The 26424-nt window shown below is 46.8% G+C and overlaps 1 protein-coding gene across 1 annotated transcript in view; it reads right to left on the reverse strand.

Annotated features, from left to right (window-relative positions):
- Positions 1-15735: 15735 nt before the first annotated feature.
- Positions 15736-26424, reverse strand: part of LOC101620962 (chromosome unknown open reading frame, human C16orf52) — a 43488-nt gene continuing 32799 nt past the window's right edge. Inside the window, exons 2-3 of the mRNA XM_004692081.2 lie at positions 20877-21089; positions 15736-16303 (exon numbers count right to left, since the gene is read on the reverse strand). Of these exons, the coding sequence (XP_004692138.1) occupies positions 16119-16303; positions 20877-21089 (398 nt within the window). The 3' untranslated portion in view covers positions 15736-16118. The remainder of the gene's footprint in view (positions 16304-20876; positions 21090-26424) is intronic.

The raw sequence follows: 26424 nt of genomic DNA on the forward strand, positions 1-26424 counted from the left end.
GTATTTTTGGTTTTTATTGAGGTACCACTGGTTTACAACACTGCGTATGATTTAGGAGAAGGGGCTTCCCAGATGAGCGCCCTCACACCAGGCCCACCATCCAAGCCCCCTGGCACCCAGCAGGGGCTGCCGTGCCTACTGTTTGGGCGGTCAAATAAGGAGCCCTGGTCTGTCTAGCCGTGTGATGACCTTTCACCCTGTCTCACTTCCAGGCAGGTATTTTCCAAACTCTCACAAGCAAAACCACATTTTCACTTGAAAAATCAGAGACCTTACCAGTGATCTTCCAGATGCTTCTCTTGGCTACGGAGGACGTGACTCGCTTGTGTAGCCATTATAAAAACACCCAGTGGATATTTTCCTGGGGGGTGGGGGGACAAGAATACCAGAGAAGAGAAGGGTAAGTGCGGCATACAGACTACAGCTTTGGGGGGTGTTTATGGCCAGCTCAATTCTTCATTTAATTAATTGAACACCGACGAGGTGTCAGACTTGTGCAAGGCGCTGAGGGTAGAATGCGGAACAAGACACCAAGGGTTATCTCAGCCGCGTCACTTGGACATTCGGACCAAATAACTCTTCATCTGGGGAGCTGACCTGCGCTTCGTCGGCTATTTACTTACGAGATGCCAGTTGCTCTCCTGCCCCTCTCCAAGCAGTGACGACCCCAAATATCTCCAGACAGGTCCTTTGGCTCCAGTTGAGAACCACTGGACTAGACTTTGTCCTTGTCCTCACAGAGCTTATGTTTTGGGAGGGAGCCCGACATGAAAGACTTCCATATGGTAATTACAGGGTGTAGAAAGTGCAACCGAAGGAGGAAACAGGACTCGATGATGGACAGTGATCAGGAGAGGCCGAGGCAAGTGGTGAGCCTGGGCCTTCTTAGAGGATGACATGGAAGCGGCCGTGCTGTGTGGGGGGAACGCTGGGCTAGGCAGAGAGGACCGCGAGTGACCAAAGAGTCTGAGGAGGAGGGAGATGGAAACTACTGAGAAAAGGCCAAGTTCCTTCCTCCGAGACTGTATCTTCTCTCAAGTGGGGAGCCCCGCAGCCTGCTAGTCACATCTGATTGAACTGGGGGAGACATGTATCCGAGACGGGCCTCTCGATTCACCCTCCGGGCTGCGGGGCTTCACGGACATTCAGAAGCAGGAAAAGAGCATCGTTAGAGAACAGTGGGGGCGAGGTCTCCGCTGCTGGGGCTCCTTGGGGCTCCTTGGGGCCACTCTCCCGGGCTGCTGCCTGCCCACTCAGTCCCCTGAGGCGTCTCCTCCTGCACCTGTGATGTACGTTGGTGCTCCGCAGGGACGACTCCCATGTTCTCCGCTCTTGTCACTTCTTCTCTCTCCCCAGGCAACTTACCCTTGCTCGTGGCTTCAAGAACCAGGTATCCATCAGTGGCTCCAAGCTGAATGGCCAAAGCCCAGGCCGCGCGGACTCCAGGCCGGCGGACTCACCTACACTGGGTATTGCCACCTGGGCTACGGTGCGTAGGCCTGAGTCATGTTCCCTCCAAGCCTGTCTTCTTTTCACTGTTCTCTAGCTGAGAGCCAAAAGCCACCACCTGTTCACTCTTGGGTCAGAAACCTCAGGAATTAATCTTGGCACCTCATTCCCCATATCCAATCTTCCCTGCTTGTTCATTTTACCTTTCTCAAGTCTCTCCATTCATCTCAGCTGTCACATCTCTCCCATGCAGGCCACATCGTCTCTAATGTGGATGCTTGCATAGACCCTCAACTCCATCGCCACCGTCTTCCACCAAGCCTGTTCTCGGAGAAGCCCGGGGAATCTTTTAAAAACACAAATCCAGGGCCCTCCCTGGTGGTACAACGGGTTAAAGCGCAGCACAATGAAGCTGTCCGCAGCCACTGCACAGCATGAGTTCGAGCCCCAGCCAGGGAGGTGACCCACAGGGTGTGGCAGCCGCTGCTCCCCTCAGCAATGTTTTCCAGTCCATCTGCCTGTTCTGCTCCCCACTCTGTCTCTGGTGAATCCTTTCACCTTTGGCCTTGTGTGCATAAATAAATAAATCTTTAAAAAACACACATACACACAAATCCAGACTCTCTCCTCCCGGCTGCTTCAAGCTGCCCAAAGACTTTCCTTCGTGTCTAGGGTGGAGGCCAAGCGCCCACAGGGCCCTGGAAGCTCACAGGGCCTGGCGGCCCCTCCCACGCACCCCCTCACCCACCTCCCCTTCACCACGGCTCTCCTGCAGGCCTCGGCCTTCTCCTTCCGGCCAACAGGATGGTGCACAGTGTTTGTAAGCACAGGTGCTGCCTGGGTCCCGACAGCCTTCTCCCCTGGAGGCCCCGACCCAGGCACCCTTGACACTTCCGCTCAAGTCGCTCTCTCCAGTGTCTCCTCAGCGCATCCCTCTATTTCAGGCTCCTTCGTGTTATGCAAGCTTTCCCCAGAGTGGCGCTCCTTCCCCAGGAACTCTTCATTTCTGACACATTCATTCGTGATTTTGAGAAACTGGTGTCTCTCTCCCGTTAAGGCTGTAATTGCCACGAGCAGAGACTGGCGGGAAATATTTTAACGAAGAGAGGTGAGAGCAGGCTGAGAAACTGCCTTGGTTCCCGCGGCTCTAATTACTGAGCCTAGCTACTGGGGGGCTGACCTCCCCTTCTGCTCTGGGCTCCGGCAGAACCTCTCCCTTACTCCCTTGGTACCTGCTTTCTTTTTCCCTGCCAACAGAAGTCAGCTAAACTCTGAGGCATGGCGAGTGAGAAGCTCCAAACGGAGCTGCAGCCCGCACCGATGTGAGCGTGTGTTCCTAGGAAACCCTGAAGGCAGCAGCCCAGTGGTGGCGACTGGGAGACTTGCTTTTCTCTCGTGGCTCTGTAGTCCTGTATTTGGACAACGCTTTGTTTGCGGGGAGCATCCTGGCAGGTGGCGGTGAAAGCCCAGCTGGCTTCACTCTTCTGTTCTGCTGGGAGACTCCGGAGACAGACTGGGGAAGCAGCACTGAGCCCCAGGGCCCGTGGTGTCTTGGTTCCCCCTCCAGTGAGCGATTAACACAGTGAATTCAGAGGCCAGTACCACTGGATTCTGGGGAGATTTGGGGGGGCGGAGGAGGATTCAGGCTGCAGAAAACTGACAAGGTGACGTGGTGTGCTAGGAAGAGCAAACGGCGGGTCTGGGGTTTCTGCATCTGCAGAGCAGAGAGGGTGAAAACGCCTTCTGGGTGACCTCAGCAGCGTGGGCTCAGAAGACAATGAGGGTGTGAAAGGGGGGTCAAGCCCCAAAGCATGAGAGAACTGTAGAACAGCACCAGCTGTGTTTTGCATCCGCAAGCCCTTCAGCACGTGACGCTCAAGCCATCCAGTGGACACTCAGCGTGTCCACTGGCAGCAGAAAGAGCTGGCACTGGGGAGGGGACCCCCGTGGGTGCTGCTTCTCCCCCTCTTTTCCAATGCCCATTGCAAGTAGAGGCCCCCCATCCCCCAGGTCGTTTTCTCCATGGGACACCGCATCACCTGACATTCACCTCAACTTACTGGAGGTCTGTCTCGCCTCTCACACCCCCACCCTGCCAAGAGCCCACTAGCTGGAATCCTCATGGCGGGGACACAGCCCTTCACTGCTGGGATCCTCTTGGGTAAAACGGTGCCTGCAATTAGCAGCTGCTCAAGGCGAAGCTATTGAATAAGTTCCCTCAAGTTGGGGCCAGCCTGAGGGCAGAGGAGGGGGGTGTGGGGGTGGCCCTGGCGCAAGGGGGTGAGTTGACTGGCCATGGGAGGCAGCATCTTGGTCAAAGGGAACCCCAGCCAACACCCGGTGTGCTACATACGTTCCCTGAACATTTCCAGAATAAAGCCACCACCGGCTGTGTGTGTTTAACCACCAAAGAGCCTCCAGTCTCGTCCCGCTCAAGCCATTCTGCATTGTGCTGCCACAGTGATTTTTCTAGCGAGCAGAGGGTTCATCTTGCCACTGTTCAGCGCCCTGCTGTGGCCGTGAGAACTGGGTGGAGCCCTCGCTTGGGGCCCGTCGCTCCTCCAGGCCCTGATCCCTGCCAGCCTCCACACCGCCCGTGGCCTCTACTGCCACAGCACCTGGCACCCCACCTGCTCCCACCTTGTCAGTTTATACTCTCTGTGCCAGTGTGGCATCTGCTTCTACAAATGCCCCTTGTCTCTGGGGCTTGCTGCCCCGCGTTCCCTCCTGCTGCACCCTTCCGGCCGCTATCTGGTGGCCATGTCCCTCCGGGCAGCCTGTTCTTCCTGGCCCAGCCTTGTGCCCCAGCGCTGGTGTGTAGGGAGCAGATGTTGAGACCCCGGGCTCCCGCAATCTTTCTGGGGTACCGCAGCGCCCAGCGTCTGGGCCTCCTCCCTCTCCGCCTACCTCGCCCCACTCACCCTCACCCGAGAGTCTCCGTTTATCTCTCCATCTTTGGAGAAGGGCCCTGGGCCACCCAGGACCTGCTTTCCTGGCCTGGCTCGCCAACACCTCAGTGCAGCCGGGCCTGCAGGGAGTGTTATCTGTCTCCCAGGCAACAGACCGCACCACTGCAGCCCAGGCAGGGAAGGGGCAGGCTTCCCCACCCGGGGAGGCAATTACCAGTCTGTTGCTAACAGCATCTCCCAGGCCAGGGCGTCTCCCCACCCCCACAAGAGCCTGCAAGCAGAACTTGGACGTCTCTTCTATTTTTAGAATCTCTGGGTCAGCAGAGAACTATGGTTGACACCAGGAGGCCTTTGTGTGTCTGCGGCCTTCCTGGGGTAGGAGCCTCCTCCCAGCCCGGTCCTGGGCAAGCCCCACCCCTTCGGGCCAGCCTCACTCACGCCGCCGCAGTCCAGCAGCAAGCTCAGTGACCCCTGAGCCCCCGGAGAAAGCGGAGAAAGCGTGGGCACCGGCCCCCGACAGCACCTGGGGTTCCTGCCCAGAGAACAGGCTGGTCCCCTGCCAGAGGTCCTCGGAGAACTGGGGCAGGGGTGGCGAGGGGCCCCAGGGGATTATGATGTAATCAGCCCTGTCCTGCCGGACGTCCTCGACTTCTTCCATGGACCTGAAGGATGAAGCGCTGTAACGGGGCCCACCAGCCCTGCTGGGCCTCGGCGAAGGGCCCTAGCCTGGGTCCTCGAGTCACTGGTGTCTCTCCCGGACCTTTCATTTTATCATTTAGAGCCCGGGCTGCTTGTCCTGTGGCAGCCAGCCTCCACCCCACCCCAACCCACCCCCAGCGAGCCCCAGTGGTGGCTTCCACAGGCCACGCCAGAAACAAGAAAGCCCTTGAGGTGGACACTGAGACCCTGCCCGGTGGCTGTGGGCAGCCGTCACAGCTCGGGGGGAGGACAGAGGTAGGGAGCCGGGTCAGGGGCGCGGGAGGCTACAGCGACCCTGGACCAGCCGTGAGCGTCTTGTGGCCACCTCACCAGGCTGGCTGGCTGTGAGACATTCTGGAGACTGGGCCACGACCTCCAAGTGGCCCTCGCTCCTGGATACGTGGACATGGCAAAGCCAACCTTCAGAAGTGGTCACTGTTTATGCCCTTTGAGCTCACGGACACACCTGGATGTTGGGGCTGGATGGGATGAAGCAACGGCTCGGGCTGCTGAGACCAGCCAGGGGCAAAGTGGTGTCAGCAACATCTCGCCACTCTCCTGGGTTGAATGCAGCTCACGGGGAGTCAGAGCACGCGGGAGTTTCTCTTCCCTGACCCACAGGTCTTGGGCTGTCCACTCCTAGCTGGTCTTTAGCTCTGGCCTGGTTCTGTTATCTGAAATACAGTTGTCTGGATGCGTGCTCCCCGCCTCTCAACCCAACTCATTCTTGTAAATTTAATTCCTGAGGTGACACTCTTATGAGGTGGGGCCCTTGGGGGTGACTAGGTGCCAGGGGACCTGAACCCTGATACATGAGGGTGGACTGCTCGCTACCCCCAGCCCCCGTGGGGGGACTCAGGGGTCTGCAGCCTAGAAGAGGGCACTTACCTGGCCACGCTGATCCTCTCTGAGCTCCAGTCTCCAGAGCTGAGAAATGAAAGTTTGTTTAAAGTGATGTTTCAGGGAACAATTTGTGCAGTGTGAGGTTTTGTTTCTGTAAGATAAAGACACATACGTAAAAGACCCCAAAGACGTGGTTTTCCCCAGTCCACAGCGAGCTCAGTGGGTGGCAAAACTGGCCTAGAAAAGCCAGGGACAGTGCTTACCCCACACAGTGTGATGCTTCGGGGCTTGGTGCTGTGGAATGTGCAGCCTCTGACAGGGAAGTCGCTGTGGAATGTGCAGCCTCTGACAGGGAAGTCGCATACAATGTGGTGTGAACGCCTCTAAGTTTTTAATCTGAAAGTTGAATTCCAGGGCCCTCCCTGGTAGTGCAACGGGCTACAGCACCACATTATGAAGCTCTCAGAAGCCACTGCAGCACGAGTTCGATCCCCAGCCTGGGAGCTGACCCACAGGGTGCAGCAGACCTCTCCTGACCCGCCCGCTGCTCCCCTCAGCAGTGTATTTCAGCCCATCTGCCTGTTCTGCTCCCACTGCCACTGGTGAATCCTCTCACCCACCACACCTCTGGCCTGTACCCCAGTTCTGTAAGCATAAACAAATAAATCTTTTTTAAAAAAAAAGTTGAATTCCAAAGTTCTTTTAAGCTTTTGGTGACTATTGCAGTGATATGCCCCATGGGCATACAGGGTCGTTCTGTAACCCTCCTATTGAAATTCCTGTGGGCAAGCGTGGTGACCTCTAGAATTTTTTCAGCATCTCACCCCTCCCCTCTTCTTAAATTGATATGATTGACATGTACCATTTATGAGCTTCAGGTGTGCGATAGACTTCCATATACGTGCACACTCTGAACGGAGTTAAGTTTGCTTTCATAAGCCCCTGACCTGTGCTATTCTGATACAGCAGCCAGGAGAGAAAAAACAGTATTACTGCATGATGTACATTTTTAGGTGTTAATTTGTGTGTTGCTTTCTTTTATTCTTTCCTGCATTTCAAGCTGGCATCACTTTTTGTTGTTTTTCTGACTTTGGAGAAGCTTCTGCGGACTCAGCAGCATGCTAACAACAGGCCTCGATGTTCTAGGGGCCCAGGGACAGCGGAGCCCTCAGGACTCTTCCAGTTAAATGACACAGAAACCCAACTCAAACTGGCTTAAGGAAACATGAAATTTATTTGCTCAGATAACAAGAATTCAGAGCTCTCCCTGGTTTCGGTCACGACTTGATCCACAGGCTAAAGTGACATTAACTGGAGTCTGATGCCATTTCTGCTTCCTTTCTTCGGCAGGGGCGTTATCGCGGGGGCAGGCACTTCCCGAGTGGCTGGCAAACCTAGACACCAGGAGCACCAAATGTCCCCCACAACGTGGCAACCCAGAAGGCAGAACGCCTCTTCCAGCAAAATCCCAGGCGTGGCTTGGTCCAGTGACGAGATGGCTCCCGAGCCAGTCACAGATGGTGAAGTTAGCCCTGTGTCTTTTTTAGGGGGACACGGGCCTACGAGGACACCCACATGAGGCAAATATGGCCTTCAGGGAAGACCCAGAGAGGATCGCACCCAACAGAGATCAAGAAACTACGTGAAAATCACAGGAGTAGAGGCCTGGCCAGTTTGGTGGCAACACATTGGAGACATGACGAGACTGCAGAGGAAGAGTCTGGACTGCATCCAGAAGAGTCCACAGGGACAGGGGTCCGCCGGTTCCCAGGGTTTACCAGGACCAAGTGTGGGCTGGACACGGAACCACTGCAGTGTTCAGTCTGGGACAGCGATGTCTCAGCCTCATGAGCACAGATGACGACAAGAGCCAGGAGGGGCCTTCCTAGCGTTTGAGGCCTGAACCTCTGCATGACCCCAATCGTCCACAGACTAAGGTAGAAGGCATCCAGTTGCCAGTTTTTATGAACTACTGTGGGGGCAGGGGGGTAGCCTGTTTGGGAAAATTTCCCTGGGTACCAGTAAATCAATGGGTGATATCACCTAGTTCCCCAGTCAAGGAAGTTAGCACAGTGAGGTAGCAGGAAGGTTGACAATGGCCGGGTGGGGGTGGGGGTATGATGGGACATTAAGCACAATTACTCACAATACTTGTTTTCCTCTTTCAACTAAATATGTAAAGTTCACAAGTCCTTTCTAAGTAGGGCCTACCTTTTGGCTGGCTGACTCCACACCCAGAAGCAAACCACAGATTTAGCTGCTGCAGTCTGAGCCAGGCATACAGGCAACTGGGACAAGCTATTTTTACTTGCTCCCACTAGCCAAATGGGCAGTCTAGGCCTGCAGTATTCCTTGATTTGAAGTCAGGGAAGCAAAGTTTGAAGCCCAGCTCCCTCAAGGTCGAGTCACAGAACCTTGGGTAAACTATTCGCCCTTAGACCCTTGCTTCCTCGTCTGTAAAGTACCACCTCCCACTTTCTGGGAGGCTCATGAAGATAACCTCTGGAAAAGCACATCACGTGAGTGTTGTTTTTCCACATGCTTAATGAACGTCCCCATTTCTTAAGCCCTGTGTTTTAAAAAATGGGGATTACCGGCCCTCCCTTGTAGAGCAGCATGTTAAAGCACAGCACTAGGAAGTTAAAGCCACTTCAGCATGAGTTCGACCTCTGGCCCTGGGGGGTGACCCACATGGCGTGGCAGACCTCTCCTGACCTGCCCGATGCTCCCCTCAGCAGTGTACTTTGTCAGCCTGTTTGCTCCCCACTGTCTTCTGGTGAATCCTTTCACTGACCCTGCACCTCTGGCCTGTACCCCAGGTCTGTATGAATAAATAAATCTTAAAAAAAAAAAGGGGGGGTGGGGGATTATCTTAATAGAGTAGCTGATATGCTGGAGCAAGTTAGAATGGTAGGCCATTATATTTGGGGAATTCCAGTTATCGAAGGCCTAAGTTCACACAATAGCTTTATTTGTAATAGAAACAACTTGGAAACCACCTCCACTTCAACAGGGAATGTATACACACACACACAACTGAGGACACCCCCATACCTATATGTGTATAAACTATCTATTTATATATACAATATATGCATATAAGCATGTAAAATATTGTAAATATTGCAAAATGTCTGGAAGAATACCTTAAAAACTATTATACAGATGTGTTTATTGTCATCAAAAATCAATTAGTTATGAGTTTAGGGCCACGGTAGCTTCCGGGGCAAACAGTTTACCCAAGATTCTGTGTCTAGAGTTTGATGGATCTGGGTTTCAACAGCACTTAGGACAAAAAAGTTACAGGTAGTGCTAAGAGATGTGAGGTGAGGCACTGGGGACAGCAATACACAGTCCACTTGCAACTAACTTTATCAGTAAAATATGAAGATGAGGTAACCAGAAGCTTTCAGGTATGTGGACTCTCCATCCCCCAACCCAGAAATTTACTGGAGAATGGAATAATGGAAAAGATTTTCTCTGACTGGATCTACCACTGCATCTTCATTTTACCAGAGAAAAACAATGGAAAGGTTTTCATTTTTTTTTAAATTTTTCATGTGTTTTCTTTTCTTTTTTTTTTTAAGATTTATTTATTCATACAGAACTGGGGTACAGGCCAGAATCTCAGGGGTGGTGAGAGGCCTCACCAGAGACAGAGCGGGGAACAGAACAAGCAGATCGACGAAGTACACTGCTGAGGGGAGCAGCGGGCGGGCCAGGAGAGGTCTGCCGCGCCATGCGGTCACCTCCGGGGCAGGCGGGGATCGAACTCATGCGGAAGTGGCTCTAGCTTCTTAGTGCTGTGCTTTAACCCGCTGCGCCACCAGGGAGGGCCAGGTTTTCATTTTTTATTGAACAAAAAAAAAAAAAGAAACTTGAATTGGCTTACATATTGTTTCAATATTGAAACAACATGAAGACTGCCAGAGTCAGGACATGATGGCATTTATTTCACTCACCTGCCTGGCAGATAATAAATGGAGGATGACTTAATAGTGACCATATACATCGGTGACATTTATTAAAGTAGCCAGTTGGGAATAAATGACTTCTAAAATAGGACCAAATCTTCATGTCCATTTCTTTTAGAAGAAATAAAACCATTTCTGCAAAGCCATGTCTTTGCAAAACAGCAAATATGTGACTTCAAGATGGCAAAAAACCCCCACAAGCTTGAATGAAGCCTCCAGAAAGTTCTCTCAGGATCAATATGAGGCTTGTATCATCCTGGTCCTCTCTTAATGAGTATCAGTATTAGAGTAGTTTAAGCTCAGGAGGGAAGGATCTTGAGTCCACAATGGAGTCCTAAGGGAGTGTCAATGAAACTGGGGTACTATACAGTCAAATGCTTAGCAACAGAGCAGCCACACTTCTGATAAAAGGCTGGTATGGGCAAGTCTCTAGTCAGGAAAAATGTCATGAAAACCGGCAGTCAGGTGACTTTCTCCAGGAAATAACTGCTTAATTCTAATTTTCCTTTATAACCCAACCCCAAGCTCAGTTATGGACATCAATTCACAGTACAACACTGCACCAGGTCTCTAAGGGACATGAACGCCACATCCCTCGCATTTGCAAATTTAATAAGTTACAGAGGCGTGTTTAATGAAACTAGCAGCAACTAACAGTTCAATGTTTACCACATGCCAGCTCTTTCCATGCTTTACCTCGTTTAAACCACCAGTAGCCAAGCACGAGGAAGGTACGGTTAGTCCCACTCTATAGCTGAGCAAACCAAGGTTCATAAGGGTGACATGATTTATTAAGGGTCACGTAGCTGGAATTGGGGAACTGAGTCTTGAACTTTCCTCTAGAAAGTTCAGCTTCAAAGGTGTGAAAGAGAAGCAGCACAAAAAAATTACGTATTTTTCAAAGATGGCATGAACAAAAGCATGTAATGGAAGGGGGGTTAAGAGGTTGGTTTGCCGGTAAAAAGTAGAAGTACAGTGGTGGGGAATAAGAAGAACCTGAAGCAGGCCAGGAAGTGTTTTCCACACTATGCTGAAGGATTTCACCCTGCCCACAGTGGAGGTGACAGGAACTCAAGCAAGGAAATTGTTTTCATGTTAAGGTTATTTGGGCAGAAAGACGTGGATGGATTGAAGCAGATGGACTGATTGAAGAAAGACTTGGCTCCCAGGCCTAAGGAACTTGATTGTCCTAGGTCACCAACTTGTCAGGTGTCAGATGCTGTCAGACATTCTTTCCTGTGTCGACTGCTCTTCTGAGACCCAGTTGTGTGGCTCTGGGTAAGTTCACAAGTCTATGTCCTTGATCTGGGAAATGGAAACACTCAAATGCTCTTTTCAATTTCACTCAGTTCTACCAGTCTCATGAAACATTTGTTGAAATTTAATCTTGGGTGATCTTAGTCTGTAGAATTGGGACTCACTTTTAGAAATCATAAATGTGCTTTAAATACAACCCCAGAGCTTTCTTGCTGGGAAAAGAACCAACATCCTAAAAAATAATACAGCATTATGCTTCTATCTTTAATACCATTTATAAATAACTTTTATTTTGTTGCTGGGTAACTGTGACCCAGAAGAGTTGACTTTGCATAAAAGGAACTCAGTTTTGGTGTTTTTCCTATAATCTTTTCACGGATGGACGACTGAATCAACATAAAATACTTCTGAACATCGATTATTGTTTTAAAAGCCAGTTTGTTACCTTTACGCAAGGTATTACCAAACAGCAGAAAAAAATGTTTTCCTGTTTTCCTCTTCTCTTAGAAATTCAGAAAAATAACCTCAAATACTGCTGATCTCTTAAAATTCAGCATACTACTTGGACCACTTATGATCAACTCATCCCTACTTGCTTGGAAGTAAGGATGTACTTACTTCCAGCTGTAGCACTGGAACTTTCATGTCCTGGGAAACCTCTCTGTTTTAGGCAAACCTGGATGGTTGGTCATGAGAAAACGCCTGTAAGGTTTACAACTCAAGAACATCCAAATCCACCCGTCTTAACCTCCCAGCTTCCTGCGAAGCTCCTGAAAGAGGCCACATGACAGAAAAACAGCAGCAAAGAGTAAATAGTGGTTTATCTGGTCACCAGTCATTAGACCGGCTAATGCGGACACATTTCGAGGCTCCACAAAGCAGTGACGAAGCGCACGGGTAAGCACAGAGATGAATGAGCTGAGTAGGTCTCCGTGTAAGGACACAGGCAAAGGTGGCTGGCTTCGGGGCCTGGAGCTGGACCACTCTCCCGGCCTCGGAAACATGAAGCATGAGTCACATGTGTGGTCTTTTATTGCTGAATGCCACCTTATAGATAAAAGTGGCCTAACCCATGTTCTGGAATATTAATGGCATCTCTTGGTGGGGGTGGGGGGGTGTAAGGAGAGAGGGGAGGCCACCCCCTTGGGTGATGTTAACAAAATCAAACCAAAAGGCACGCAGCATTACTGTACAGATGCATGAACACTAAGAAACCAATTTTTGAAATAAAAATTTAAAATCAAAGCTCATTTCAAAGTAATAGAAGCCTTTTTAGTTTCTTTAGTAGACAATTTATTTTGATAAACTTGCTCAATAACAAAAATACAAGTGAAGAAAATTATGTTCATTTTATACAGTTTGTATTAACAATTTGTTTTGAAACTATTAATTGAAAAATGTTATAACCAATTAGAAAACAACTCCTTAATAAAGTCTGGGGTAATATACAGACCTTGATCACAAACTTGAAAATCTCTGTGAGGTGAACCAACTATTCTATCCTGTGCAGGAAGCCCATACACAGGCCTTCATTTATTTTTATCCTTTTTTCCTTCATGTATTTTTATCCTTCAAAAATTAGTTCTGAAAGACACCTTACTGTTTTGAATTATGATTTTAAGTTTAATTTTGAAAAGAGTAGAGTGGGTTGATAAAACAGTTACTACAGTCAGAGGAACACATGGCTAGCAGTCTTTAAATAAAGACAAAAATAAATGCAACATGTTCTTCCCATGAAGCCCACGATGCAAAATGAGAGCCCAGCATCCACCAGAGCCAGCTGCCCGTGCTGACCAGGGCCTTTTCTCTAGAAAATAGTGTGTCACCAGGACTGGTCATTATTTTAAGAGATTAAACAGTGAAAAGTCACAGAAAATCAAGTGGGGCTATCAAAGCTTGAGGCGAAAAGGTAAAAAAAACCAATGAAGCGTTTTGGTCACCTAGAACATTAAAGGATTAAAAAAAAAAAAAAAGCCTTCAGAAACAAAACAAATGGAACAGAACAGAGTTTTATCAATGAGAGTCGGAAAAATCCCACCCACACATTAGCCACATAGAACATGGATTACCTTTGGAAAGAATCATACCGAAATGTGGCTTTCAATGAAGTGAAGGTTTTTCACGTTTACAGATGTTCAGGCATGTTCATTAGGAGCTTCCAAAAGTTTCAAACTAAGTCTTGTGCAAAAAAAACCCTATAGTTTTTAGCAGATTTTACAGTGATGCTCTTAGGTATGAGAATGTACACACTCTAAAAAACAACGTAACAGACAAAAGTTTGACAAATGATTGCACCATATGACAGTTTTTATATACAGTTTACACGATGATTTCCTGCTATCAATACTGTACTACATAGTACTTATAGTGACCTTTGAAAAAGCAACTGCTGACAGTTGTCTATCTTTTCACTTACAGGATTTATAGTTTTATATGAATGAATCCATCCCCATGTTTGGTCTGGAAGAGTACAAAGTTTGGGCTTCACCTACTACTTGATGGGATGGTTGTTGTAATCCTGGGTGAGAGCTGACTGGTTAGTTCTCCCATATCAGCCCACTGTCCACTGGACCTCCAAGACAGTGAGGAAATCAAAGACAATTTAATAGCTTGGGTAACAGATACAAATATAAGCTTAGGTCTTGTAATCTTATATGCAATACCGTTGTAAGTGAAAGAAGTAAACGGTGGGGAATTTCTTAGCAGCTGAGAAACTTTCTCTCCCCATGCTCATGATCCAGTTAAAAATACTTTGAGGAACTATTTACAATAAAATTTATCTTTTGGAAGAGAAAAGCTCTTGGTCATATCATAAATTAATTTGAACCATACTTTGCTAACACTTTATCTCAGTGGCATAATGGTGACGACCCAAGTTTTCCTTCCAAGGGATCCACTGCTTGGGGACCAACCCAATCAGATGGGCGGGGAAATCCCGAATGTCCATCGAGAGGTCCGTCCAGTGGTATTCTTGGAATTGGCTAGACTTCATAATACTTGGGGGTAACGTCTGCCTCAGGCGCCTCCCAAAGTTTCTTTGGCCCCGGGGAAAAAATAAGTGTGTTGATCCCCCAACACGCAAGGAACTCATCACCACGGCGGTGCCTTGCCCCTGACTCCTGAGGGAGCCCAAACACTGGGGTTTTCTTTTCACAGAGGAATACTGCCAGGGCGCAGCAGCCGGCTCTTCCGCCTGGGGCCCCGAATGCCTGAGGAGGCAAGCCCCATCTCTGGAGTGATCGCACTATCGTTTTACAACCCAGCGTTGTAAAGAGTGCATTTGTTGGTGGGAGCATGACCTACCCAGGCATCTGACTCTACTGGCAGGGACATTTGGGTCGCTGTTTTACTGTAAAGAAGAAAAACTCAGCTCCTCTGCCATGAAACCCCTCTGCCCAGCACTGCAAACAGGAGATTATCTACAGCGTTTGCCTGGAAACAACTAAGAACTGACATGAGGCAGGGAATGTGGAGAAGAGAAATGCTGGATGTAAAACTATGTGTGGGTTCAAAATTAGCTGTAATGCTCATTTTAGGGGAAAAACAAATAACACAAAGCTGTGGATTTACTACAGCCCCTTAACATAAATGCAAAAATGTGAGGCCCTAACAAACAAAGGCATGTAACATATAAAGTAAATATTGTATTGCTCAGGTTTTTGGTAAAGGAGATGTATTACTAATGCTTATAGATGAAGAGAACATAAATTTAATTTTCATAGCAGAATGAAGTTAGTTTTGTAAAGAGCCAAAATACTGTAAATTGATACTCCTATAGTGAACTTTGTATTTATGTAAAGTTGTGTGCTCCAACATATAAAATGCATTATTAATGTAACAGACCGAGTCAGTAGAAAAAGAGAACCTCTGTACAACAGACAACAGTCTCCAATAATTTAAATAGTGTCAGATTCCCCCCAAATTATAAGGTTTGACATGATCTTACCTTCTACTATCATATACAAATAAATTAACCCTACAAAGAATTTTAGCTTAACTTAAAATTGCACCTAGAAAGATATGGGATTATTTGTACCTATTACAAAAACCTGTTAAAATCAAGGGCTGCTACAAAGAATGAGGTAAACTGAAGACTCTCTCCACTATGCAGCCTTCAGGTAAATGGCTTTTTTTCTATTGAGTTCTAGGTTTGCACACCACAGTGTTTTGCTAGCAAAGCATTCAGAATTCTCTTCCAGGAACTGTTTGCATGTGTGTGTATATAAATTTACACACACATACACACACACACACACATATATACACACTGTATACTGCATCAGCAAAATATATATATTATATATATATTTATATAAATATAAGGAACATTTCCCCCCCTCCCCGACAACATGTTTCTTAGTGTTTGATTTTTTTTGTACACAGGGAATAAGGAATTCAGAATTTTTACATACATTTTAGCAAACAGGTTTTGATCTATTGGCTTCTTGATGCATTAACGCAACGGCAATCCATTGGTGCCAAAGGTTCATACCATTACAAGGAAGCTGTGAACACGTATTTCTTAGGAGGTGAGGCCAGCCCCACAGGAACTTCTCTTGCATCCCTCTGGTCCACCACAATCATAAATATTTAGACTTTTTCCCCCTCAAATGAATCATTAGACGTTAAAAACGCAACAACAGAGTCACAAAGGGCCACATGCTTTTCAGCAGAAAGCATTCTCCTCCACTGGGTTGCTATCACAGTGCAGACCTAACTGCCTGAATATGCTCAGGAGATTTAGTCAATATTGTCTGTATTTGGTTATGGAAAAGGCTCTCCTTAACTTTTGTTTTTAAATCCAAAGTGCATAGTGAGAACAAATCAAAGCATTTTTTTTTTTCTTTTCAACATCAGTTTCATCTAAGCATCTTCCTGTGAGGACACTCAGATGCCTTGCCTTTGTCCTCCCCACCCTCCAAAAAATAAAAAAATAAAATAATGAAATAAAATAAAAAATAATAGAATCAAGCAAATAAGACATTCATCAGCCTGGTAAACAAACTTTGCCGGCAAATAGAAGTCCTACTATTGTAAAGAAAATTGATAAGACAAAAAGTACATATGATGACCCAACTACTGTGTTGTTGGGTAATTTATAAGGTTGACCTCCGACTTCATTGATGTAAAATCCTATTGGAAATATTAGGGCAGCCATACAGAAAAGGATCACTGTAAAACAAACCAAAACACAACATTAGTAACACGATTTGGTGATTAAGAAAACAATGAAAATCTGGCACAACGGAGGTTTACATGAAGACTTGTGGATTGATAACATGGTCAAACCTGTTAAAATATGGACCACTTGTCAAAAGATCGCATAGATTACAGGTAGAAAAATATCCCCAAAGCCTAACAAATACTGTAAAAGCTGGGTTTGTCTTTTATAGAAATGTTAGGATGATTTCAAAATATCAACACTAAGCATGGCCTCCAAACCTACTAAGTACTTCCATATTCTACCTCTGACCATTTAGAACTGTGATTGAAAACACCTGTTAGAATCAAGCAGGCAGTAAGTTCTGATTCTACAGCTATAAGCTGTGTGATTGGAGGCTTCTGGTTCCCATTCTTAAAATGGGGCAAATACTAGAAGACACAAAACAATATCACATCCCTGACACTGTGCGAGTTGACAGTAAGTTCTGAATAATGCTGTGTATCATTACCATCATAGTGATTACTTTGTCAATTCTCTGCTCCTTCTCAATTAGTTAGGAGAAATTGGAGAAAGGTACACATAAATAAAGTACCATTTATCATATTCTGTCTTACTCTGATTTACAATCAGCCAGTGGAAAGAACGTCAGACTTCCAGAATGACTAGCAAATTGTAGGAGTGGTTGTCTCCTATCATGGACAATACTCTCCCTTATCCCCCAAAACAATCTGTCAGGTTTTTGAATGCACAGCAGTCGGGGGGGGCAGGGCACCCTTCTTTGAGCTATGTACGCAGGCAAAATGAGATATCATTTGCTAAAATATTTCTAGAATGACATCAGAACTAGTTCCATGGTCAACTCCTAAGAAATAGCGTGCTCTCTGTATTCTTTGTAACATAAATTATGTATGTACAGGCCAGTTTTTCCAAGAAAATACTTTATGGTGTTTGAAGACACATTAGTCAAATGTTTACAGTCCTTCAAATTTCTCTGGAGGCAGAAACATTTCTTTGGTGTCATGTGAAGACAGGTTACCCTAGTGATTGCTCATGATGAGTTGAAGCTTTCTATTATCTACTGAATGAGAAACACTTTCCAAGTTAAACCATTCCCCATGGATATTAAATCCTAGACAAATATACCAGCTGACGCTAGCCGAAGTTTTTGGTGTGTTAACATATTTTATTGTAGAGTCCTTAACAGTGAATAGGGGGCCCTCCCTAGCAGTGCAGCAGGTTAAAGTACAGCACTATGAAGCTAAAGCCACTTCAGCACGAGTTCAATTCCCAGCAAGGGAGCTGACTCACGGCGCGGCAGACCTCTCCTGTCTCTCCGCTGTCCCCCTCAGCAGTGTACTTCACAATCAGCCTGTTCTGCTCCCCACTGTCTCTGGTGAATCCTCTCACTATCCCTGTACCTCTGGCCTGTACCACAGTTCTGTATGCATAAATAAATCAATCTTACAAAAAAAAAGTGAACAGGAATCTTCTTGATGGAATAACTCCAGAAAATATACAAAAAGTAACATTTTCTTAAGCCATATATGAACTTAGAAAACACACTAGCACGCTTGTTGTTGCTACCACTTGGGTGGGTGATTTTACATCATACAAACATAAAGCCTGTTTCACGTTGGACAAACAACTACACCAGACTTGGATTCTTTCAAATACCTATGCTAGAACAAATGAAAAGTTCCGCAGTTAACCAGCAGACCTTGTGGCCTTTTGCTGCAGAGTCAGTGTAAGTGACTCTGTGGCTGCCCCTGCCCGCTCTTCACTGTTAATGGTCACCAATTTCCAGGGCTTCTTATGGCCTAATACGGTTTGGTAAATGATAGAAAGCCACAGCCTAAATTGTTATATACAAGTAATAAAAGCAACAGGATAAGGTTATTGTTTCAAAAACAGTTTGCCTCTCATGCTCACTAGCCTAGCCCAAGGCACATTAACTTACAAGTGCTTTCAAAGCACAGACATTACAGCTCTCTGCTCTGGCGACTGATGTGCCAACTTACTCCTTTCCATTTTCTCCTGTAAAATAAAAATCTCCCCTTTATAGTGGAGTAAGCTCTTAATGAATATATTCAAAATAGTTTAATATTTCACAAGAGTTAAATCTCTCCAAATTGGTTAGGAAAAAGCTTTATCACATTTTAAGGAAGCAATGAAACTCTTATTCAATCTTGTTTTTTTACCAAATGAGGTTCTCTATGCTCCCTGGGAGACTTAATGCAGGTGGGCATATTTTCTATTAAGCTACTGAGATCAGTGAAGTTATTTTAGCTCTAAAAATATTTATCATGCTGATGGTATCTATTATTGTTTTGACAACTAAAGTCTGGGTCTTAAATAAGCTTGTAAAGACATAACTACATTTGCTCCACAGTATAGGTATTTTAGTGGGGAAAGTCAAGAATCAGGTATACTGGAAGATGAGGTTATAAATCAAGGTCGCAAAGGAAAGAACAAATCAGATTAAGAAAAAGACACCCGTTTCCCTGGCCCAGAGTAAGCGCCGCCGCCATGCAGACCCCTTAGAAAATGTGACCTCACGTTTTTACCAAGCCTACTAGAGACACAGCCCATTTTCAAGGGCTGAATGAAACACTAGGGGGAGCCCAACCTCTCTCCGGCCACACTCCTGTAGACCAGCTTTTCTTGGTCACAAGAACGAAGTATTTGATGAAGCTAAGAAGAGCTAAGAGTAAGGCTCACTTAGATGATATTAACTGCAAGATTATTAAGCTAAAAACCAAGAAAGAGAACAGCATAAGTGTGTATTTGCAGAACACTCCCATGCACACGTATACACTCCCATGCACATGACTCCTCTGGTAGGAAACCCCAGAAACCCCTACCAGTTGTCTCAAGAAAAGGGTACTGGATGGTCAGTGATAGGGCCCTGAATGAGACTTTTCATGGTGGCCCCTTTGGAGGCTTTGAATTATATGCTATATATTATATACTATATACAATAAAAGAATAGTATGTATCATTTTTAAAACTTGGAATACTTAACTAAAAAATAAAGGATAAACACAATGCATTTGGGGTAGTTATCTGGACTTAAATATACTCCGTTGAAGAGAAATGAAAAAAACAAAAACAAACACACACACACACACAATCCTAGTCCTTTCCCTTTATGGGGTCATAAGACCAAAGGCTCACGTGAGCATCTCATACTACTCTGCTAAGTAGTTTAGATTTTTGGCACCCAGGGCACATACATTCTTAGATTTCAACTAAGTCCAGACATCAAAGGCCTCTTTGATGATATTTGCCTTCCTAGAAAGCAAAGTCCGTCTGATCCAGTGACGTCTCTGAGAGGGAGACAGACTGGGGGTCTCCTGCAGCCCCCTCGGCCCGCGACCCAACAGTTCTGTTTACACCTGCCCGGTCTGCCTCCAACCAGACCTTCGACTAATTTCACACTGCTTAACAAGGATGGGGTTTTTTTTATGTAAAAAAGAAAACAGCCAGAAACACAAACAAAAGAGAAAGTGTTTCAGAGCGAGACAGGGAGAAATGGGCCCCTACAGTCTTTGAGGGTAAACTGAGTGTCAGCAGGAACAGGAACGCATGGGTTTCTGCTTGTCCCTATCGCACAAGCTTTAACTGGAAATAAGCTAAGCTGTAATACTTATTTATTAAAACTGAGGCAAATTGAGATGATTTGAAAGCACAAAGTCTTAAGTCAGAGCCCAAAGTACTGGTGTGTCGCTCTCCCAAGCTGGGGAGCAGGGTACCCCAAAAGCACCCGATGGCCGTTTCAGGCCTGGTGAATCTCTGTTGTGGGGGCTGTCCTGTGCATCTGCAAGATTTTACCAGCATCCTGGCCTCCATTACTAGATGCTGGCAGCATCCCCCACCCCCAGTTGTGACAATCAAAAATGTTTTCAGACATAGACAAATGTTCCCTGAGGGGCAAAACTGCTTTAGATGGAAAAAAGCAAGAAGGCAGAATTATCTTTCCTGTGCTTTGTTGCTTCTTTTAACTTGGAATAAGCCTCTGATGTGTTCTGGAATTAAACCAATTTTGCAAAGTACAAGAGAATGTGTAATATATACCTATATCATACCCTTAGGCTTAGCTTAGTGAAATAAGAAATGTTAAGAACTGTTAATCAAATGTGTGGATTTGTCCGTGGTTACATAACTCACGGCAGACACTCAAAAATCAATGACATTGGAAATTAAATAGCCATGTTCATCTAACTTATATTCTGCTGTATCTTCGTATAGATTCATCTTTATTTGATAGAAGATGCCAAAACCTTCAAGAGGAAAAGACTCAGGTTAGGGGCAGCTCTGAGTCACAGACCTGGAACTCTTATGCCACAATGTGAGAAACATAATTCATTAAAGTAGCATTTCATACAACAGCATGAATTCAAGCTTTGTCGTCCTGGTCTCCCGGTGACATTCTGAAGGACCAGTGGGACCACGCAGTCTCCGAGCCGGCCGCAGCCAGGGACACTCTGGGTAACAGGTGTTTTACAACTGATTCTTGATTAACTTCATAAAAACACCAGGTGCGCGCCTTCTAGACCAATCGAGCAAGCACGGGCTACTTACTTCCAGTGAACGCTATCCACCGAGCATATTTTGTAGCTTCTCTTCGCCAGTGGGAAGCCACCAGCAAACCACAAGTGACAGTCAGTGAAATGATTCCCATGATGATAAAAAACAGTGTAGTGACCCACTCGGGGGGAAGTCGAGGTGGGATGCACGTCCGGTCTCGTCCGTGGATTGTCTGACACTGCCGCACGAGGCCCACGGTGAGCGCTCCTGGGGAGAGGCAGAGGGGCGTTTAGTGGGCCTGCAGCCAGGGGCCACTCCCTGACACCGCCCTGGACCCTTAGTCTTACTTCTCTCAGTGAACTTAACGCCACTGACTCCTACTTCTCCGCGTTCTGCTGAGGGTCACACTGTAGTGGCACTTGGCTCAATACCAAGTGAACTAAAAAAAAAAAAAAAATCTCACAAAAGCTGGAACACATGGCTCACTCCGGCATGACTACACACGTCCTTCCTGAGGACTGTGTCAAGCACTGTTCTGGGCTCCAGAGAATACGGCAGATAAGGCTGCTGCCCTTGCTGAGTTACACACACAGGAAAAGCTGGAACTTTTCCATTCTCAGAGCTAGTCACTGTATATTCTTTCAGTTTGGTTGAGTCGAAAACACATTCCAAAAAGAACTGAAGGCAAACTTGAAATCTATCTAATCATAATATGCAAGTAAAATTAAGTGGATTAAATACCAGACTCAGTATGTTAAAAGGTTCAAGGATATTTAAATATCATTAATCACTTCCCTGCTATATTCAAGAAACTGTTGGAAAAACCAGTAGGCTCCCGTTTGGTGAGTTCGACAGCTCTGTGTAATGTGCACGGGCCCACGCGAGCCGTGACTGGCGGCGCCGCAGCGCACCAGCCCTCCCTGCTTATGTAACATGAAGTGTTGCCATAAAGCATCAAGGGCTATTTTCACAGAGACATGTAAACCCAAGGAACCCCTCTATCAAGTCTCTTTACTCACTTTACTCACTTCCAGGTGAACTAATTTACAGACACTTAGATGAGGGAGGTGAGAGTATTTTCTCCTCTTCTGACTTTGAAGAATGTTGCTTTTGAGTAGAAACTCTTGCCCTCCCTTTTAAAAACCGAGGTTGTTCTGCGACACCTCCAGTTTTAGGAATGGTCTCGGGCTCAGTGCTCAGACGCCACTCCAGAGCCCTGCGATCCTTCCCGGCCAACAGCTCCCCTGTCTCTCCCTCTGGGAACCTCAGCTTTGCAGTCAGACTCCACCAGGGTGCTCTTTTGTTTTGCTTTATCCCCCCTTTTAGAGCAACTGCAAACGGAGGACAATTGACAAAAGGATGAGGAAAAAATTTTGAAAGCCACTGAAAACGTAACAGATTTTCACATCTTTTTTGACCTTAACTATTTTCTCAATACAAACAAGACATTAATCTTCAAACCCCAAGTACCGCTGGCCACAAGCCTGTGCCTTTCTTGAGGGCAGTTAGAGCACCCTGGTGTAAGAGTTGGGGGTGGGGGGTGGGGGTGTGGCCTTCTGAAGAGATGTGTGGGGAGGGGGCTCTCTGCAACTTCTGTTTTGTAACTGGCACATTTTTAGAAAACAAAGCAAATGTTCAGCAAAAGTAAAACGTGAAATCAGTTCTGTTCTCAAAATTGTCCTTTCCCCTTTCATGCTAAACTGGACCTTTATCAGTAGAGTGGCAGAAAAACGCTCAAGTGAGCAAGGTGTGTCTTTTCTCTCAAGCCATCCAGTAACGGCCACCCTGTGCGCTCTGCACTGTGTGAACAGCTCTGTCTTGGTCACGCCCGGCTGCCTGGGCAGGGTGGGGCAGGTGGGGCAGGAGAGGACCAGCAGTGACACACCTGCTGCGGTACAGCTTAGAACTGGGGGACTTCACAGGCAAAGAACAGTACAGTGGTTCCAGTATTTGACACTCAGTGTTATGGTCACTGGGAGTGGGAGTGAACGGGCACCAGGGGTTGCACCATTGTTCTTAAGTTGAAAAGTTTAAAATGTTTCCTTGAAAACTTTAGGGAGAGGAAGTACCTTATGAAAAGCAATTTTTTGTAGTTTTGCAAATAAAGAAGGCATTCACAGCCGTGCCCAAGAACTCCACGGAAGCCACTCCTGAGCATATACAAAAGATGCCTGACAAACAGCCCTCTGCAGTCACTGTCCTACTTGTAGCTGTCAGGACAACAGGCAACAAGGGACCCTCTGACAAAATGCATATTGTGGATTCTGAATACACAGCAACTTTCTTCACAACTAGAGTACAAAGGAAGTTTCACTGGCAGTGCTAGCAAGACTTAGATTTACATTTGAGAACTATTTTTCCTAGCAAATTTATATAGAATTGTAAGTTTACTAAAATCTATCCATGAAATATTTTTATAGAAGAAATGGGGTGTAAATCAGACGTGTGGGGGATTCACCAGAGACAGAGTGAGGAGCAGAACAGGCAGATCCACTGAAATACACTGCTGACAGGAGCAGTGGGAGACAGGAAAGGTTTGCTGCACCACATGGGTCACTCCCTGGCCAGGGATTGAACGCAAGCCTTAGTGGTGACAGTGCTGAGACTTACCCCTAGGCCACCAGGGAGGCCCTCCTTCAAATTTTTTTTTCTAAATACCCTGTGGCGCCTCTTACTTTCCATCTGTGGCCAGGGCAAGGAGCACTTACGCTCCTGTACCTGAACTTTCTGTGCCTAAGGGCTGTAACATTTTTTGAGTAGGTCGCTTTTTCCTCCTCTCCTGATTGGCCTAACACACCAAAGGAACACAAACAGAGCAAATGATAAAGACTAACTCCTATACACCGAATGGAGACAAGTGGACAAAGGGGTGGCTTTTCAAGTAAAATTATGCTCTTATTTTAACATAAATCCTTTTCACTGCAAACTAAGACCCATAATCAGCAGCGACATCCTAGAAGAAAATCAAGGTACTGCTGAAGGACAGCCAAAGGGGCACTGGTTGCAAGACCATTCTAACAGGAGTCTCTCAGGTGCTGAGCACTGCTGGAGTCAGAGCTTTCACTTTCAGTGAAAATGGACTTTCTTTAAACACCTGTACAAGAACTAGTACAAATAGTGGTCAGTTAAGGTCACTAACATTCATGTTCTTGGTTAAGAATCTCAGTCCACATAATTTATATCTTAGTCATATACTTTCTATAAGCAATCTGAAGGGGAGTGTTCTACAACGGTAATTGTGTGGCTAAGTCTTGTAATTTAAATGCTGTTAGTATTCAAACTTTTACCAGGTCTTTAGATTCTGAATTTACCTCAAAGAATTATCTCCTTCCTGTAGATTCAAATCCATCAGTTTGACTTCACTGTGGATGCACTTGAGGTCACTGCCCCTGATTTCCTCTCAAGCATCAGTTCCTTTTGTCTCCACTTCATTCCCTGTCCAGCATCCTCTCAACACCCTAAGGTCCCTGAACACACTTGGGATGGGCACTAATCACAGACGCAATTCTGAGGTATTTTCTTATAACCCCAAACAGAAAACGAGATTTTCAGGAGGGAACTGAACCTTCCAGTCCACTGGAAACCCCAGAACAGCCTGCAGCAGTGGACACAAAGCAGGAATCAATAAGCATTTGGTGAACTTGAGTGAATGAAAAACAAGCTAAATTAAAAAGCATGCTTAAAATTAAATAGGTATGCTTACAGAACTGTCTTAGCAAGAATCCTGAAGCAACCGAGAAGCATGAGCTCTGTCACTCACTCATTTTTCTTTTATCCAACATCTTGCCTCTTAAAGGGGCCTGTAATTCCATTCCCCAAACACCAATCCATCTTCACCCTGCAGCTGTTTCCTAGGTAACCAATCAGCCAAATAAAAGACTTGCACACAAAAGGAAAAAGGAAATCAAACTGGGAACTACAGCATCGCACGTGCCTCTCAGTAGCTCACCAGTGTAGCATCGCACACAAAGGGAGGCATAATGAGCCCTACCGCTGAGCGGGGATCTTAACTAGAGAGGCTTTTGACACTCATCACGCGCAGATGCAGACACCGCTAAATGGGTTGGCGCAACCCGCCTGAGTATGTCTGTGCCACAATGAGGCTGATTAGAAGGCGTCATTACTACATGGCAAAGCTGTGTCACAGGAATCTGACACGTAGGGGTTAGAAAGCAGAGGTGCGCACGCCCACTGCATCTGTCAGAGCACATCGCCAACTTACTGCCGGGAGGGCTCCCCATGTAAGCGACCCAACTTGAGCAAAAACCGCAAGGTCAGCACTTGCGCTTGCCTTCTCTCACCTTCCCATTTTTCTCCACTGACAAAACTTTTCCTCACGCTGTCAACTCAAAGGAGTGGGTCTCTTGCCCTGCTGGCCCCAGGCTCCAGCCCAGCCCTGCCCCAGGAGGTACATGTGCCACCCCCCAACCAGGCGCTGCACTGTTTCAATAACTGATAAAGGCTCGACACACTGCCCTTCCCAAGAGCACTGCACTCAGAAAGGTGGTTTCCAATTTAACTGAAATAATAACGGAGTTTCATGTTTCACTGACAGTTGGCTGAGATTTCAGAGAATCAGGAGGCAGGTGAGGTTAGGGGGTTAGAATGAGATACTTTCTCGTGTCAGTCACACCCTGGCAGCTCATACTTTCAACGAGTAGCACAGCACATCTATAAGTAACTTTAAACATTACATTTTTTTCTCCTCTAGAGCACAGTTAGTGGTGAGTTTTATTAGTTATGCTTTTGGGGCTCTACTGCAAGTTATAGATGCTTACAGTGAACTAGAAAAATGAGCGGAGAGGCAAAACAAGCAACCTCAATTCACCCATGTCTGAAATGGAGTACCAACAGGTTTGGGCCTGTCAGGAGGCTCCACTGCTGTGGCAGCCCCCCCCCCCCCCCCCCCCCGGCCCTCTCACCTGTCCTAGCTCTCAGGACCAGCCGTCTGGCTTCTCCTGGTGCTTCGCTTTCCTGGTCTTTCCTCCTTTCCCTACCCAGACTAGAGCTCCAGACCCAGCCAGTTAACACCCAGCCGCTCTTGCCCACTGCACTCACCCGGCAAGAGCCCTAACTCCAAGTGGATGTTTCTCCCTCTCGCTATTACCTGATGGGTGGCATGGGGAATTGAACATCGCGCCGAGGGTACCACGTAAACCCTCAAATCTCACCCTCAAGGCCAACAGCACCATGTAGCGCCCACCCAACTGCTCGGCCACTCGCCACGGTGGCTCTCAGGTTTGCCCATCCCACCCTGGGTCAGCATCTCCCAGCTTCAGCAGGTGCCTGCGCGCCTGCTCGAAAAATACAGGCCGTCAGACAGGCCTCGGCTGCCTCAGCCAAGCTGCACCCATTCGTTCACTCTTCTGCCCTCCGTCCTGGGTCGGACCTCACACCCTCTCGCTTCCTTGCCCAGCATTGCTTTCTTTGCTAGACTGCAAACGTGAGCATGCCCAGGTGTCCCCTGACATCAGAGAAAGCAGCAGCTGCGCCCCGGCCCTCGCTCAGCAGCTCCCGTCTGCTCTGTCAAGGGCTCGGGACTCCCTTTCTCTGAGTCTACGTGATGGGTACTAAATGTATTTCCTTCGGTCCGGGAGATTTT

The sequence above is a fragment of the Condylura cristata genome, unplaced genomic scaffold (genome assembly GCF_000260355.1).
Source record: "Condylura cristata isolate star-nosed mole 26May11 unplaced genomic scaffold, ConCri1.0 scaffold00032, whole genome shotgun sequence".
NCBI lineage: Eukaryota > Metazoa > Chordata > Mammalia > Eulipotyphla > Talpidae > Condylura > Condylura cristata.